The following is a 14,230-nucleotide window of genomic DNA, read 5'->3' as shown; positions in this document are numbered from 1 at the left end:
ATGTTACAATTAAGTAAACTAGATACAGTTATGTAACTAGTGCATCTAACAATTACATTTAAATTCCCCTTTCAAACCAAACAGAGGCGAGCAAGAATTGAGTAGAATGTAGTAAAATGTATTATGGTAAGAGACGTGATTAAAGTGCAATTTCTCTAATTTCGAGTAATAGAGAACACATTTTTTTCCTTTCTGTATCTGATAATAGAAACGGTGTATTTCTTTAACTGGGCAGAAAAATATATGAGTGATTAATGTAATTAATGTGAATTTCTCCTTGGGATTAATAAAGTATCTATCTATCTATCTATCTATCTATCTATCTATCTATCTATCTATCTATCTAGTATATGTGATAATAACTGACTGATCTTTAAGATGTGGGGCCCCATCCAGTGTTACCCCAAAAAGGGCCATTAGTAGGTGAAATATTTTTGTTTAACCAGTTTGAGAAAAGAAGAAGGCCTGTTTAGAATGCCTCTTGGAAAAAAAAAATGAACTTAAAAAAAGATTCACAAGAAATAAGATCTTGGTATTTCAGTTTATGCCAAGTTCATATAGTACTTATGGGGATATTTTAATGATAATGGGACAGTAAACTTGTTCCCTGTCAAAAATTGCATTGTTTTTTCTTGCAGGTATTTCATGTTGGTGGTAGCGCTTCAAGCCCAGTCTCAAAATCAGAGTTACACTATTGCAGCACAGATTTCGGAGAGAATCATTGTGCGAGTAAGTCTAAAGCATATCTGCAGTGTCTGTGAAAGTTTTATATTATTTAGTCATGTGTAGAAGACCTGCCTCTTTTAATCTGATACTATGAAGTGCCACTATAACTTTAAAAACTTTAAAAATCAAAATCAAAATCAGTTGACATTTCTTTGCTGTGCTGTAATTGTTTTCACCATTAATTGGCATTCACAACAATCCTGAGTTACTGCAGTCAAAGCCATCAGTACATAAAAACTATTACATACATATGTTGATTTGTGACTGAAACCAAGGTTGAGGTACACTTGGAGGAGCTAATTGGTGCCGCATAATATGCTGTACACACAGAGGAGGACTGTGAAACAATGTAGGATATCAGATATTGTATATTGTTCAAACTATGTTCAGTCACATTGTTTGGTTCTTAAATGCACAATGTTAAGGAAGAGCTACACAGTAAGATAGTCAGGTGGTGTAAATGTGCAGAAAAGTCTGAACTGACCTTTTCTTTCCCAGCACCCATGTCAAAACATATGTTCTGAAATAAACGTAGGTGCCAGAAGTAACTGTTCACAAATATTATTGTACAGTGGTTCTTTATCCAGATGACATCCCAAGATTTCAAAAATGACGATTGTCCCAGTCTTTTTTGTGACTTGGTTTTCACTTCATACTGGGTGCAAGCACTATCAGGCTTCAGTGATATGCAGTGCCCATAACATTTATGAAGTCTGGATTTTGATCAATAAACAACTACATTATGTTAGTAAGGAAATACGTAAAATACTTTTTATATGTGGTAGTTTCGATTCTTACAATGGTGGCATAAGTTAGTGGTTGTGCGTCATTACTGAAGGAAGATGTGTTACCTCAGCTGCAGCATGTGTTTCTATTTTCTCTGCACTTTTTGTGTAAGTAATTTCATTAATTTTACTTCTCAAAGAAATTTCTAATTCAGCCTGGTATCACTGAGTATAGGATATGTGCATCCGATATAGAAGAAGGAACCTGCTTGGCACTTGAGGATGCCAGGATAGCCCTCAGCTCTACTAGACGCTAACACAAAATGTTGTTCCTCAAAGCTGTGAATCAGTTTACTTGTACTTCAGGGCAAACCTTTTCCTGTAAACGCATGGTGAGAAAGTAAAATTGTTTTAAAGTGTTTTAAAAAGTTTCTTCACAGCAATCCTTTTTTTTTGCCTTCCCTGGATGTCATTTGGCAAATAACAACTTCCAACTATCAATATCGTAGTCTTGCCCATTTTTTGACCATGAAGTAGCTCTACAGCATCCCAATTTGGAGTTAAAACTAAACAGTATCTATAGACTGATTTTAATGTTTTGTACACATATAATAATGTCAGAACTAAGTGTGACAATATAGAAAACCATTAGAAAGTGGACCACCAAGAAATTGTAAATGAAAAAAATGTGTGTTATACACTGTGGTGGTCTATTACCCTGTAAATTGTTGGTTCCCACTTTGCTCGCAGTGTTGCTGGGATAAGCTCTGGTACCCTGCACCCTGAATTTAGAAGTGTGTGATAGTGGATGCATGTATAGATGGATGGGTACATTATACAGTGGTGTGAAAAACTATTTGCCCCCTTCCTGATTTCTTATTCTTTTGCATGTTTGTCACACAAAATGTTTCTGATCATCAAACACATTTAACCATTAGTAAAATATAACACAAGTAAACACAAAATGCAGTTTTTAAATGATGGTTTTTATTATTTAGGAGAAAAAATCCAAACCTACATGGCCCTGTGTGAAAAAGTAATTGCCCCCTTGTTAAAAAATAACCTAACTGTGGTGTATCACAGCTGAGTTCAATTTCCGTAGCCACCCCAGGCCTGATTACTGCCACACCTGTTTCAATCAAGAAATCACTTAAATAGGAGCTGCCCGACACAGAGAAGTAGACCAAAAGCACCTCAAAAGCTAGACATCATGCCAAGATCCAAAGAAATTCAGGAACAAATGAGAACAGAAGTAATTGAGATCTATCAGTCTGGTAAAGGTTATAAAGCCATTTCTAAAGCTTTGGGACTCCAGCAAACCACAGTGAGCCATTATCCACAAATGGCAAAAACATGGAACAGTGGTGAACCTTCCCAGGAGTGGCCGGCCGACCAAAATTACCCCAAGAGCGCAGAGACGACTCATCCGAGAGGTCACAAAAGACCCCAGGACAACGTCTAAAGAACTGCAGGCCTCACTTGCCTCAATTAAGGTCAGTGTTCACGACTCCACCATAAGAAAGAGACTGGGCAAAACGGCCTGCATGGCAGATTTCCAAGACGCAAACCACTGTTAAGCAAAAGAACATTAGGGCTCGTCTCAATTTTGCTAAGAAACATCTCAATGATTGCCAAGACTTTTGGGAAAATACCTTGTGGACTGATGAGACAAAAGTTGAACTTTTGGAAGGCAAATGTCCGTTACATCTGGCATAAAAGGAACACAGCATTTCAGAAAAGAACATCATACCAACAGTAAAATATGGTGGTGGTAATGTGATGGTCTGGGGTTGTTTTGGTGCTTCAGGACCTGGAAGGCTTGCTGTGATAGATGGAACCATGAATTCTACTGTCTACCAAAAATCCTGAAGGAGAATGTCCGGCCATCTGTTCGTCAACTCAAGCTGAAGCGATCTTGGGTGCTGCAACAGGACAATGACCCAAAACACACCAGCAAATCCACCTCTGAATGGCTGAAGAAAAACAAAATGAAGACTTTGGAGTGGCCTAGTCAAAGTTCTGACCTGAATCCAATTGAGATGCTATGGCATGACCTTAAAAAGACGATTCATGCTAGAAAACCCTCAAATAAAGCTGAATTACAACAATTCTGCAAAGATGAGTGGGCCAAAATTCCTCCAGAGCGCTGTAAAAGACTCATTGCAAGTTATCGCAAACGCTTGATTGCAGTTATTGCTGCTAAGGGTGGCCCAACCAGTTATTAGGTTCAGGGGGCAATTACTTTTTCACACAGGGCCATGTAGGTTTGGATTTTTTCTCCCTAAATAATACAAACCATCATTTAAAAACTGCATTTTGTGTTTACTTGTGTTATATTTGACTAATGGTTAAATGTGTTTGATGATCAGAAACATTTTGTGTGACAAACATGCAAAAGAATAAGAAATCAGGAAGGGGGCAAATAGTTTTTCACACCACTGTATACTGCTGACTACATTTTAGGCATGTTTGCATTGGTCATTATATTGAGTGTTTTTATTTTAATATAATGTATAAATATACCACCTTTGATGCCTTTATATTTGACTTTGAAGTCAAATATAAGGATAGAAAACTGGTGTTTACAGTAAATAAGGAACCACATTCAGTTTTGAAAGTTTAACAGATGTGTTACCATGAACTTTTCATTTGATAGAAAACATTATTTTGAATTACTACACATGAAAGTGCAGTCATAAAATAATATTTTGATAAGTGTGATTTGTTAGTCCCTTTGGTTCCACTCTCCCACACATTTTGGTTTGTATTATACCGTATTTGTAATTCTTTAAGTAGGTGATGAACTCCTTAAGCAGTTGCAACCAAACAGATCTCAGCACTACCATAACCTTACTTGGCATCCTTGTAAATATGTGTGGGAAGATGAAAGAGTCACTCACTAAAAGTCTTTTGTAGACCCCTTCATGATCCCTCTGATCTTATTTGGGGTAATTAATGACATAATAAAGTTGACTTTTGGTCTCATTATGTTGCTGAAGGTGTTACTTTTTTCAGTTGGGCAGAAGCAACCTGCATGTCAATGCATCCTCCCTTTGTAGTCACTGTGGAAATCTTAAATCCCACTGCTGCTGCTGCTACTCACGACTCTGCCTTTTATCTTATATTTTAAATTAGAATGATAACCAGAGCATAAAAAGTGAGGCAGCTCTCTACAGTATAGAATATGTTGTGCTTCTCAGGTGTCTTAGAAATGACTTATCTGTTTACTTAATGTGGGGAAGGAAAATCTACTGTACAGCATCTTATATCATTGTGAGATTTGTAGCACCCAGTAAACTGTGACACTGTAGTGGACGAGTGATTGTACAGATTTCTCCAGTTGCTCTTTTTAAAAGGCAAAATGGAAAAACAAAATAAATGGATTTGTTAGGTGTCCAGTAGGCTGGAATAGTAAAATTTCAATGAAACCAAAACTCTCAGTTGTCCTGAGCAGTTGGATTTGAGGACCTTAGTCTGAATTAACTAGTTGTGTCTTCTTCTTTTTGAAGTTGATTTTATATGAAGTTTTTAGCATTTTTTTACGAATGAATTGATTTTATTTTAGTGTATGTTAGCAAGGTAGTATCTTTAGTAATTAACTGCTATTTTCCAGGCATCAAACCCAGGGCAGTTTGAAAGTGACAGTGATGTGCTATGGCAACGTGGCCAGCTCCCTGACACAGTATTTCACCATGGCCGCGTTGGGATCAGTACTGATAGACCAGATGAGGCACTGGTTGTTCACGGCAATGTTAAAGTCATGGGATCTCTCATGCATCCTTCTGATATCCGGGCCAAGGAAAATGTCCAGGAGGTAAGTAATGCTTACTTAACTGAGTATCAAACTGTAACATTTAACAATACTCAAGGACAGTTGCAGAGGCCAAATTAAACAACCTTCACCAAGGCCATGACATTTCTAAAAACTTCAGAAAGAATTAAAAATAACCGTTTGGTCACTAAAGGGTCACTGTAAAAGCAGTTGGAAGAAAAACCTCTATTGTCATTATTATTATTATACTCTATAGAGTTGCATAGCAGATCTTACGATATATGTGGATATGATGGTTAAAAAAATGATTGAAAGAAATAGTATTGATCAGCGAATTTCGTCAAATCGTTATTTGCAGAGAATTTGCAAAGTTCATGTTCACCCTTGTTCGACTGGTTTAGGAGAATTTTTTTCCCCTGCACACCATAATGCTTTGCGAGGCCAGCGTGACATCCCCCAGAGCTGTAACAGCCAACATTGGATGAGGCTACTCCCCAGGTAAATAATACAGACTCTGTGGGACTTAGTTAGTGGTAAAACTGATATGCAGCTAATGCATGCAGGTTTTCAGCATTTTATTTTTATGAAACATATACAGTATAAATAATGAGTTATCTCTGCTTGTCACGAAATGTGCAGGTCAATCTTTGAGTTCCATGTCAGTAAATTTTGCCAAAGCGTTATTCGAGGCGAAATTGCTGTGCTTGCATTTGCCCTTGTTTGTCAAATTATTTACTGACTAGCAAAATACCCGCGCTTGGCAGCGGAGAAGTAGTGTGTTAAAGAAGTAATGAAAAAGAAAAGGAAACATTTTGAAAATAACGTAACATGATTGTCAATGTAATCAATGTAATTGTTTTGTCACTGTTATCTATATATAGAATCCATCAAGGAAGAAAAATGAAAAACATTATTTGTACAAAATCTTAATTTATCTATCCATTCCTAAATAATTAAATGGGCAGGCTATTTCGTATAAGTGCAATACGCTGCTTGTTAAAACGGATGACTCCTGCTCTTACATGCACTTACTGTAGAGCTGCGTGGGTATTATGAACTATCGTATCTGTTCAAGTTCTATTAAAATTTTAAATATAAGTAATTTTTATTTAGTCGACAGAAATATGTTTGGTAGGAATGTAAGTTAAATTTAGTCATCATTGCATAAATTTTTCTTCACCATAGAAATTCAAAGGCTAAATTCAAATTAACATTCCTACCAAAGATATTTCTGTTGACTAAATAGAACCTACTTATATCCAAATTCGAGCTGCCTGCCTGCCTGGATAAGTCACCCTCACTTCGCTCTTACTTTTTTACCGTTCATTTAATCATGGCTAGTCGCAAAAAAATTAGAACATGGAAGGAGGATTACACTGACTATGGCTTTACCAAAGCAATTATTGATGGCGAATAAAGTATCCATTATTCATAAAGCTTGTACACATATAATAATGTATAATAATGTCAGAACTAAGTTTTTCTGCTTTAACCTCATAGTTTTTTTCATAGTTCTTCTCAAACCAAGGGGGTGCGAGGGTAAAATGAATTGGGAAGTGCTGATATATATATATATATTGAATATATTGTAATAGTTTTACTGTCAAATAATGCAAACGGTACGCGGCACGTGTTTCACGCTAATTCTGGGCTCATCACTGCACCCCCTCTCGGGAATCGAACCTCGGACGTCAGCACTAGAAGCGAAGCCTCTTGTGTTGCGCCACGGCACACATAAAAAACATCAATAATAACTCATAAACTTGCAATATTATTTAGGAAAATCGCAACATTTTACTCACCAAAAAATCGGATTATTTGTAAACAAAATCCATCATCCTCTCTTTCCTCAAAACTAGTTCAATTACTCTATCGTACGGATTATCCGTGCGCTTCAGTTCCATCACAATCTCACTTTCTATTGCCATCGAAGCTAATGCTGAAAGGCGAACCCGCCCTATGGTATTTCTGGCATAAGTTTGATTTCGCTATAGGGTTGAAAATGTCAGCTGGACAGAAGCAGTGTACACAGGAATGCTCACCGCCAAATATACCAATGTGAACAGCTGCCCCATGCTCTCATTCAGATTTTTCTGATGAAGGAAGTCAAGGAGATCAGTGGGAGATTCTCCTGCAAAATCATCCATGGCATACATTACAGTCAGTTCTGTTTTTAGCCGAGACAGATCAAAAGCGCTCCTTGGCTCTTGTGTTAAAGTGGAGAAGGCTGCATGCGTGAAATTTTTCTTGTATTCCCGAAACTTCTGGGGCTCGAGGAGCATGACAAACATCAGGTTTTCATGGTCTTGAAATCTGGTCTATGTCTGGCAAATAATATTGTCCAGAATCCTGCCATGGAGTTGGCCGTAGTTTGCGGGGCGTTCATTGGCCTTGTAGAGTTCCTCATATTGGCTTCTATCCAATCAATGGGTCTAAATACGGTGACGCTGCCGTACGCCTGCTAAAGGGCCTTACTGACACCAACTCAAAATCTGATTGGTTGAAGCAACAGGTTAATCAACATTTATTCTGTGTTAAAGTGTCTCCACAACAGATTGTGAAAGCCTCTCTGCCTGGCAACAAATGATGGCTGAAATCTGATTGGTTAAATGCTTTAATACGAAACTCCCCCTCCCACGGCTATCGAGCTACGTTCTATTACAGTATATATGGACGAAAATACATTCCAGTTATGACCATTACGCGTAAAATTTCGAAATGAAACCTACCCAACTTTTGTAAGTAAGCTGTAAGGAATGAGCCTGCCAAATTTCAGCCTTCTACCTACATGGGAAGTTGGAGAATTGGCGATGAGTGAGTCAGGCGATGAGTGAGTGAGTCAGTGAGGGCTTTGCCTTTTATTATTATAGATAATTCGGCCAGTTAAGGTTGCAGGAGAACTTTTTTCCCCAGTGCCCCATAATGCTTTGCGAGGCCAGAGTGACATCCCCTGAAGCTATAACAGCCAACATTGAATGGAACCGCCCCCTGGGTATATAATGATGATCATTTGCATTACAGACTCTGTGGGACTTAGTTAGTGGTAGAACAGATAAGTGAATAATGCAGGTTCTCAAAATTATATTTTTATGAAATACAGCATAAATAACGAGCTATCTCTGCTTTTGTGAAATGTGCAGGTCAATCTTCGAGTTCCACATCAGTATAAGAGAAGGAGACATTTGCCCAATGCATGCATAATTAGCCACGTGAAGATATAAAAACAAACCTTGAAGTAGCCTGACAACAAAACACAGGAGACTCTAAGAAGTAATAATGAAAGATTTCTTACTATTTATAAGACTTTTCTATTGTTTTCTACAAGACTTTGGAGAGCCTTCAACGCAACTTCAGAAAATAGAATGAGCCGGCGGCTTCAGTCATGTCACGCCACTTTGAATTTTCTGCCTTTAAAAGACCTACATATTTTTTCTGACTTTTGACTATGATTGCAGCATTCTGCATTCTTTTGATGAAATATAAGATTGCACATCTCTGACTGCGTTCTTTCTTTTTTGATCTCACGGAGGCACGGTGGTGCAGTGGTTCGCACAGCTGCTGCACAGCTCACGTCACCTTTTTGGACAGCCAGTTCAGTATAGTTGGCAGATGTTTCTCTAGCCCTCAGGGATAATTGCACCATTATAATCCAGTCAAATCTAGTTCAGTTAGTCCTTCCTCATTGACTTCAAGGCAGTTCACTGAGTTTGGTGATATTCACGATTACTTCTTTGATTTCTCCTAACTCGAGTAAGCGAACACCATGGAGTTCACTCATAACCAAACTAAAACCAAAACACTTTATGGGCCAACGTTTGTATTTGTTTTAATGATGACTACCTAGATAAGCAGAAGCAAGTACTGTAACTGACACCGTTTTGGTAAATTCATTGTGTTCAACTCTCACTGTCTTTCTGTGTGATCTGCCTTTATATAGGTAAATACAACAGAACAGCTGAAACGAATCTCACAGATGAGACTAGTTAAGTATCACTACAAGCCTGAATTTGCTGCAACTGTGGGCATTGACACAACAGCAGAGACAGGTAACTAACTATACAGGTAATGACTGCTGTGGTACCTCAGCATATACAGCAGTATACCCTTTGTAACATCACTTGGTATTCAAAATTGCACTTTTTATTGTAAAGCAAGTAAATTGTGTTTATTTCTTGCTTATTGGTTACTGTTGACATTTATTGTCTTATTCTGATAGGTGTAATAGCACAGGAAGTAAAGGAGATTCTTCCAGATGCTGTCAAGGAGACAGGAGATGTTGTTTTTGCCAATGGAGAGACAATTGAAAACCTGCTTGTGGTGAATAAGGTGAGGAAATATACAAAGACTGAAGGTTTTCAATAGGCTTTCTCATAGTGTACCTAATGGAAGAAAGATAATCCAGACTGACAGGAAAGCACAACAACACAACAGGAGACCCTGTCCTGGATAACGGTACTGTTCACTGTATTGTAAGACAGTATACTAAGGAGGAAATGACAGCCAAACAATGTTGGTGAATGTTTTAAAACGATAAAATCTTTTCTCAGTTTTTTCTTATTTATTGAGTATGTCTCACTGTCAGGTATATGAAAAATACATTAGGAGTATGAAATTATTAATTGCCACTTAGTGCTTCTGCTTTACAGTTGTATTAAATCCTTAGCCCAATCAGTGCCTATGTTTTTAGAATCCAGTCAGGGTCTGTGTGGCAATCTCCAGATGCCCCACAAGCCCTACTAAACCCCACCCCAACCCAAAATTCCAAAGATGAGCAGGTTAGGTTTGGCTCAGCCCAATGTTTGGGTGTGCATGACTGTACCTTGCAATAGGCACGTCTCTTGCCCAAGGGTGTTTACTGCTTTAAGTCAATAGTGCTGGATAGCTAAGGCTTTCTGCAACCTTCATCTGGAAAAAGGGAATTTAGTAGACAGATGAGCAGATATAATAAATTTGAAATAATGCAAATAATGAATCATAAGTATGTTATTAAGTAATGATCATGTACCTGGTATCATGAGGTAAAGTTCACCAGCATTCATGTCTCACTTCTTCCTTGTGACTCAGCTTTCTCTTTTTATTTTTTAGGTCATTCTGTGTTTTCTATAATGAGTCACTAATGTTACTAACATCTCCTGTCCTGTGTTTTAGGAGCGTATATTTATGGAGAATGTTGGTGCAGTGAAGGAATTGTGCAAGCTCACTGATAACTTGGAAACTCGAATTGATGAGCTTGAACGATGGAGCAGAAAGCTTGCAAAACTTAGGCGACTGGACAGCATGAAGTCAACCATCAGTGGAGGCACACTTAGGTAAGATGGAAGGAACTGTCAAAAAAAAAAAAACAATGAAATGAATGAAAGAAGGGGTAAAAGAATAAGAATGCTAGATGATTAGATTAAAAAAATGTCTGTACAAAGACCAAATGGAGACAGATGAAAAAATTGAAGGAGAAAGAGAAATCAAAGATATAAACAGAAGTGAAAGGAAAGAGGTGTCAGGGAAGAGTAAGCTTTAGAGGAAAAAAATAATGGAAAAGTGATATGTGCTTCTTATATGCTTTAGAGAATATGTTCATATTTCTTTAATTGGCTGTAACTTTTGTCAGTAAGTCACACTTAACTTATTATAGCTGCCAGGGTAGTAGAAGAATATATGAGAATTTTTTTGTGTTTATGCACTTTGTAAAAATATAAATATCTTATTTTGTGTGCTTGAAGACTTGTAACATTAATCATTAGTACATAATCTATAAATTACAAAACAGCAGTCAATGCTGTGTGGTTAGTACAAGTACGTGAGACTGGGGAAAAAAAAACTCCCATGTAATGCATAAAAATCATAGATAGCCATTATATTGCCCTAATTCACCCTGGGTAATTTTTGTCACTTAATAACACCTGCTTGCATGGAGGTTTCAGGGCTTGATACTTTATTTCCAGATTCAATTGATTGTCTGAGCAAGTTAAAAAGAGAAGAAAGCCCCCTAGTTGACAAAGAGGCTAGGTGTAAAATACAATGTGTGTTTATTTTAAATATAGCATTCAAATAGTTTATGAGTGGTCAATTGGAAGGATTTTTGGGACCCCAGGATTGTTGAGTATTTGTTCTTGTGTAACATTGACCATGTGTTTTTCAGTTTAATACTGAATTATAATTTTATCTATTTGATAAAGAGAGGTGCCTTGGTGCAGACTGTGAGTGACACTACTGTACATCAAGTAAAGATTATATTAATTACAATTGTTGATTGTGTGACAGGCAATCGTATTTAGCTCTTACTCATTTATTGATTACATAATGTTTAAGCTGTAGTGACCCATGACACTTTTATTACAGTCAAACTGGAAGTCAGTTTAGTCGGGCTGGAAGTGGCCCCTACAAAAAAAGAACCCCCAAGGTTGATGGAAAGGTAAGTCCTGCTACCCACTTTTTGTTTTTATACACAGCTCTTCATCTGGACTTCTGTTCACCATTTTGATGCTTCAAGTACTGTAAAATTTGTGAATGTAAATATACAATATTAACATAGAAAGGAAACATGACAGTATTATGCACCACAACCTCTGTGTCCCCTCAAATGTGATAACGAGGAAGAAATAAGGTATGTAGCAGTGTGCCCTTCTGCCCTTAACCTGCCAGTGCCCCGACTTTAAGGAAAATCTGTTCATTAACTATAAAGAAATGAATGATAATATTCAGTCTCAAAAGGAGCAATGTGGTATTTGTTTGTTTGTAGATAATCTCCATAGCTATTTATTTCCTATAATCATTGTACCTTTTTATACTGTCCTTTTTGATCGTCCTTTTGATTTTAAAGTCTATTATATATTACATTTTTTAAATCCAATTTTTTAAAAAGCTGTTTTTTTTTCTTTTCCACTTCCCTAGAGTTCATCAGCATCCACTGAAAAGGGCTGCATAAGCCATCGCTTCCTACAGGGAACTATTATCGCACTAGTCATTGTCATGGCCTTCAGGTAAAGGAGAAAGATAATACTTTTTAAATGATGATATAAAATGCCTATAAAATGTATTCACCCTCTTGGAAGTTTTCACATTTTATTGTTATACAACATGAAATCAAAGTGGATTTAAGTTGACATTTTTGAAACTGATCAAAAAATGGAGAAAAAATTAAATGTGCAGAGCTGATAGTGACCACACAGATTCAAGGCTGTCATGGCTGCCAAAGGCACATCAGCTAAATACTGACTTGAATACTTGTGTTTTATATTTGCAATTAATTTAGATCAGTTTGTAGAGATGTTTTCACTTTCACATTAAAGCGTCTTTTTCTGTTGATCATTGTCAAAATTATATTCATTGTGATTTAAAGTTGTATAACAATAAAATGTGAACACTTCCAAGGTAGTGAACACTTTTTAAAACCACCATAAAGTTTAATAAAGACAAAGAGGATTCAGAGTGGCAACATTTTCATACACTCCTGTCTACTTCTCGAAGTACTTAATCAACACTCATAAGATACAATTGCAGAATGCACTCCTTCCTCTTATGTACTTCTTATTTGGCTCCTCTTTTGCATTTATCATTTTAATTTTCCTAAGCACTTCTATCTGTTTTTCGTATTCTTTCTCTTTCTTTTTTTATCTGTGTCTCTATTCCTTTTTCTCTAATCTTTTCCATCAAATTCTTTATTTATTATTTTCCACCCTTACCTGTATTGCTTCTTCAGCCTGTCTCTTTTTAAGGCTTTGTTGAAGGCTAAATAGTTCAAATTCTATCTCTCTCTAACCTAACTAGCACAACAGTGAATTCTACCTCTTGTTATTTTCTGTTCTTTCTTTCTTTGTCAGCAGCTTCATGCTTCATCCAGTATTCCAACACTGTATGACAGAAAACATACTTAATCAAATTTTGGTAACGTGCACTGTTCTGCACTAGAGTTTCATTTGGTGTCCATACTCACAGTGAACCCACTGGTAATATACTTGTGAGAGAATTCATTCACATTTCGTCTACTTGATACAATACAATACAATTTATTTTTGTATAGCCCAAAATCACACAAGAAGTGCCGCAATGGGCTTTAACAGGCCCTGCTTCTTGACAGCCCCCCAGCTTTGACTCTCTGAGAAGACAAGGAAAAACTACAAAAAACCTTGTAGGGAAAATGGAAGAAACCTTGGGAAAGGCAGTTCAAAGAGAGACCCCTTTCCAGGTAGGCTGGGCATGCAGTGGGTGTCAAAAGAAGGGGGTCAATACAATACAATACACAGAACAGAACAAATCCTCAATACAGCATAAAAATAAAAATTTTAGAAGTACGGAACAGAATTTAACAGTAGATGATATCATATAATAAGATTTGGATATTTTTAGAGTCCTGGAGACCTCATCCATCAAGCTGCCTCCCCCATTTGGCCATTCCATGGCTAAAAACAGTGCTGGGCCAGCCAGTCCGATGAAAGGACCCCATGATTCCTGCAATCCTCCATCGTTTCATCCATTCATTGATCTCAGCAGTGTTAAGCATGAGGGGAAAAGACCAAATGTTCCAGCATTGGTAACATCTTTTTGATACCACAGAGGCTCATTTAGATGTCCACCACAGATTTATATAATCTGTAGCTCTCTTAAGATTTCTTCTTACAGAGATTTGGTGACACAGCATGGTTTCTGAATAGTCATAAATGATTGACTAAATGGACACACATAATCATTAATTATTGTTATCACAGCCTTTTGGAAACCCTATAACTGCCAGTGTTACAGGCTAAACAGGAAATGCTTCATTTCCTGGTGCAGGGCTAAAACACCATTAGCTCAAAACATCCATTCTAGTGAAAAATACTTTAAGGGTCATTGCAAGCACAACTTATTGTCCACTATATACACAATTCTGTAAGCATAACATTTTACACTACATCTCATCAAGTCCAGCAGAATGAATTCCATATATTGTTGATAATAATAATTTTGACTTTCCATGAAGCCCCTGTGTATTTCATTGTAAAGATCAATACAGCATTACTGCAATCCAATC

The 14,230-nt window shown here is 37.1% G+C and overlaps 1 protein-coding gene across 6 annotated transcripts in view; it reads left to right on the top strand.

Moving 5' to 3' along the window:
* The window catches only part of myrf (myelin regulatory factor), a 161,702-nt gene that overhangs the window by 126,153 nt on the left and 21,319 nt on the right, over nt 1-14,230 (top strand). For all 6 annotated transcript variants that reach the window (XM_039755349.1, XM_039755331.1, XM_039755357.1 and 3 more), the window contains 7 exons: nt 639-729; nt 5,065-5,265; nt 9,161-9,269; nt 9,440-9,549; nt 10,372-10,532; nt 11,560-11,632; nt 12,112-12,200. In XM_039755349.1, the coding sequence (XP_039611283.1) occupies nt 639-729; nt 5,065-5,265; nt 9,161-9,269; nt 9,440-9,549; nt 10,372-10,532; nt 11,560-11,632; nt 12,112-12,200 (834 nt within the window). The remainder of the gene's footprint in view (nt 1-638; nt 730-5,064; nt 5,266-9,160; nt 9,270-9,439; nt 9,550-10,371; nt 10,533-11,559; nt 11,633-12,111; nt 12,201-14,230) is intronic.

Source organism: Polypterus senegalus, chromosome 1, assembly GCF_016835505.1.
Source record: "Polypterus senegalus isolate Bchr_013 chromosome 1, ASM1683550v1, whole genome shotgun sequence".
Lineage (NCBI taxonomy): Eukaryota > Metazoa > Chordata > Cladistia > Polypteriformes > Polypteridae > Polypterus > Polypterus senegalus.
The sequence above is the reverse complement of the archived record's forward strand: the minus strand, read 5'-3'. Positions and strand labels throughout refer to the sequence as shown.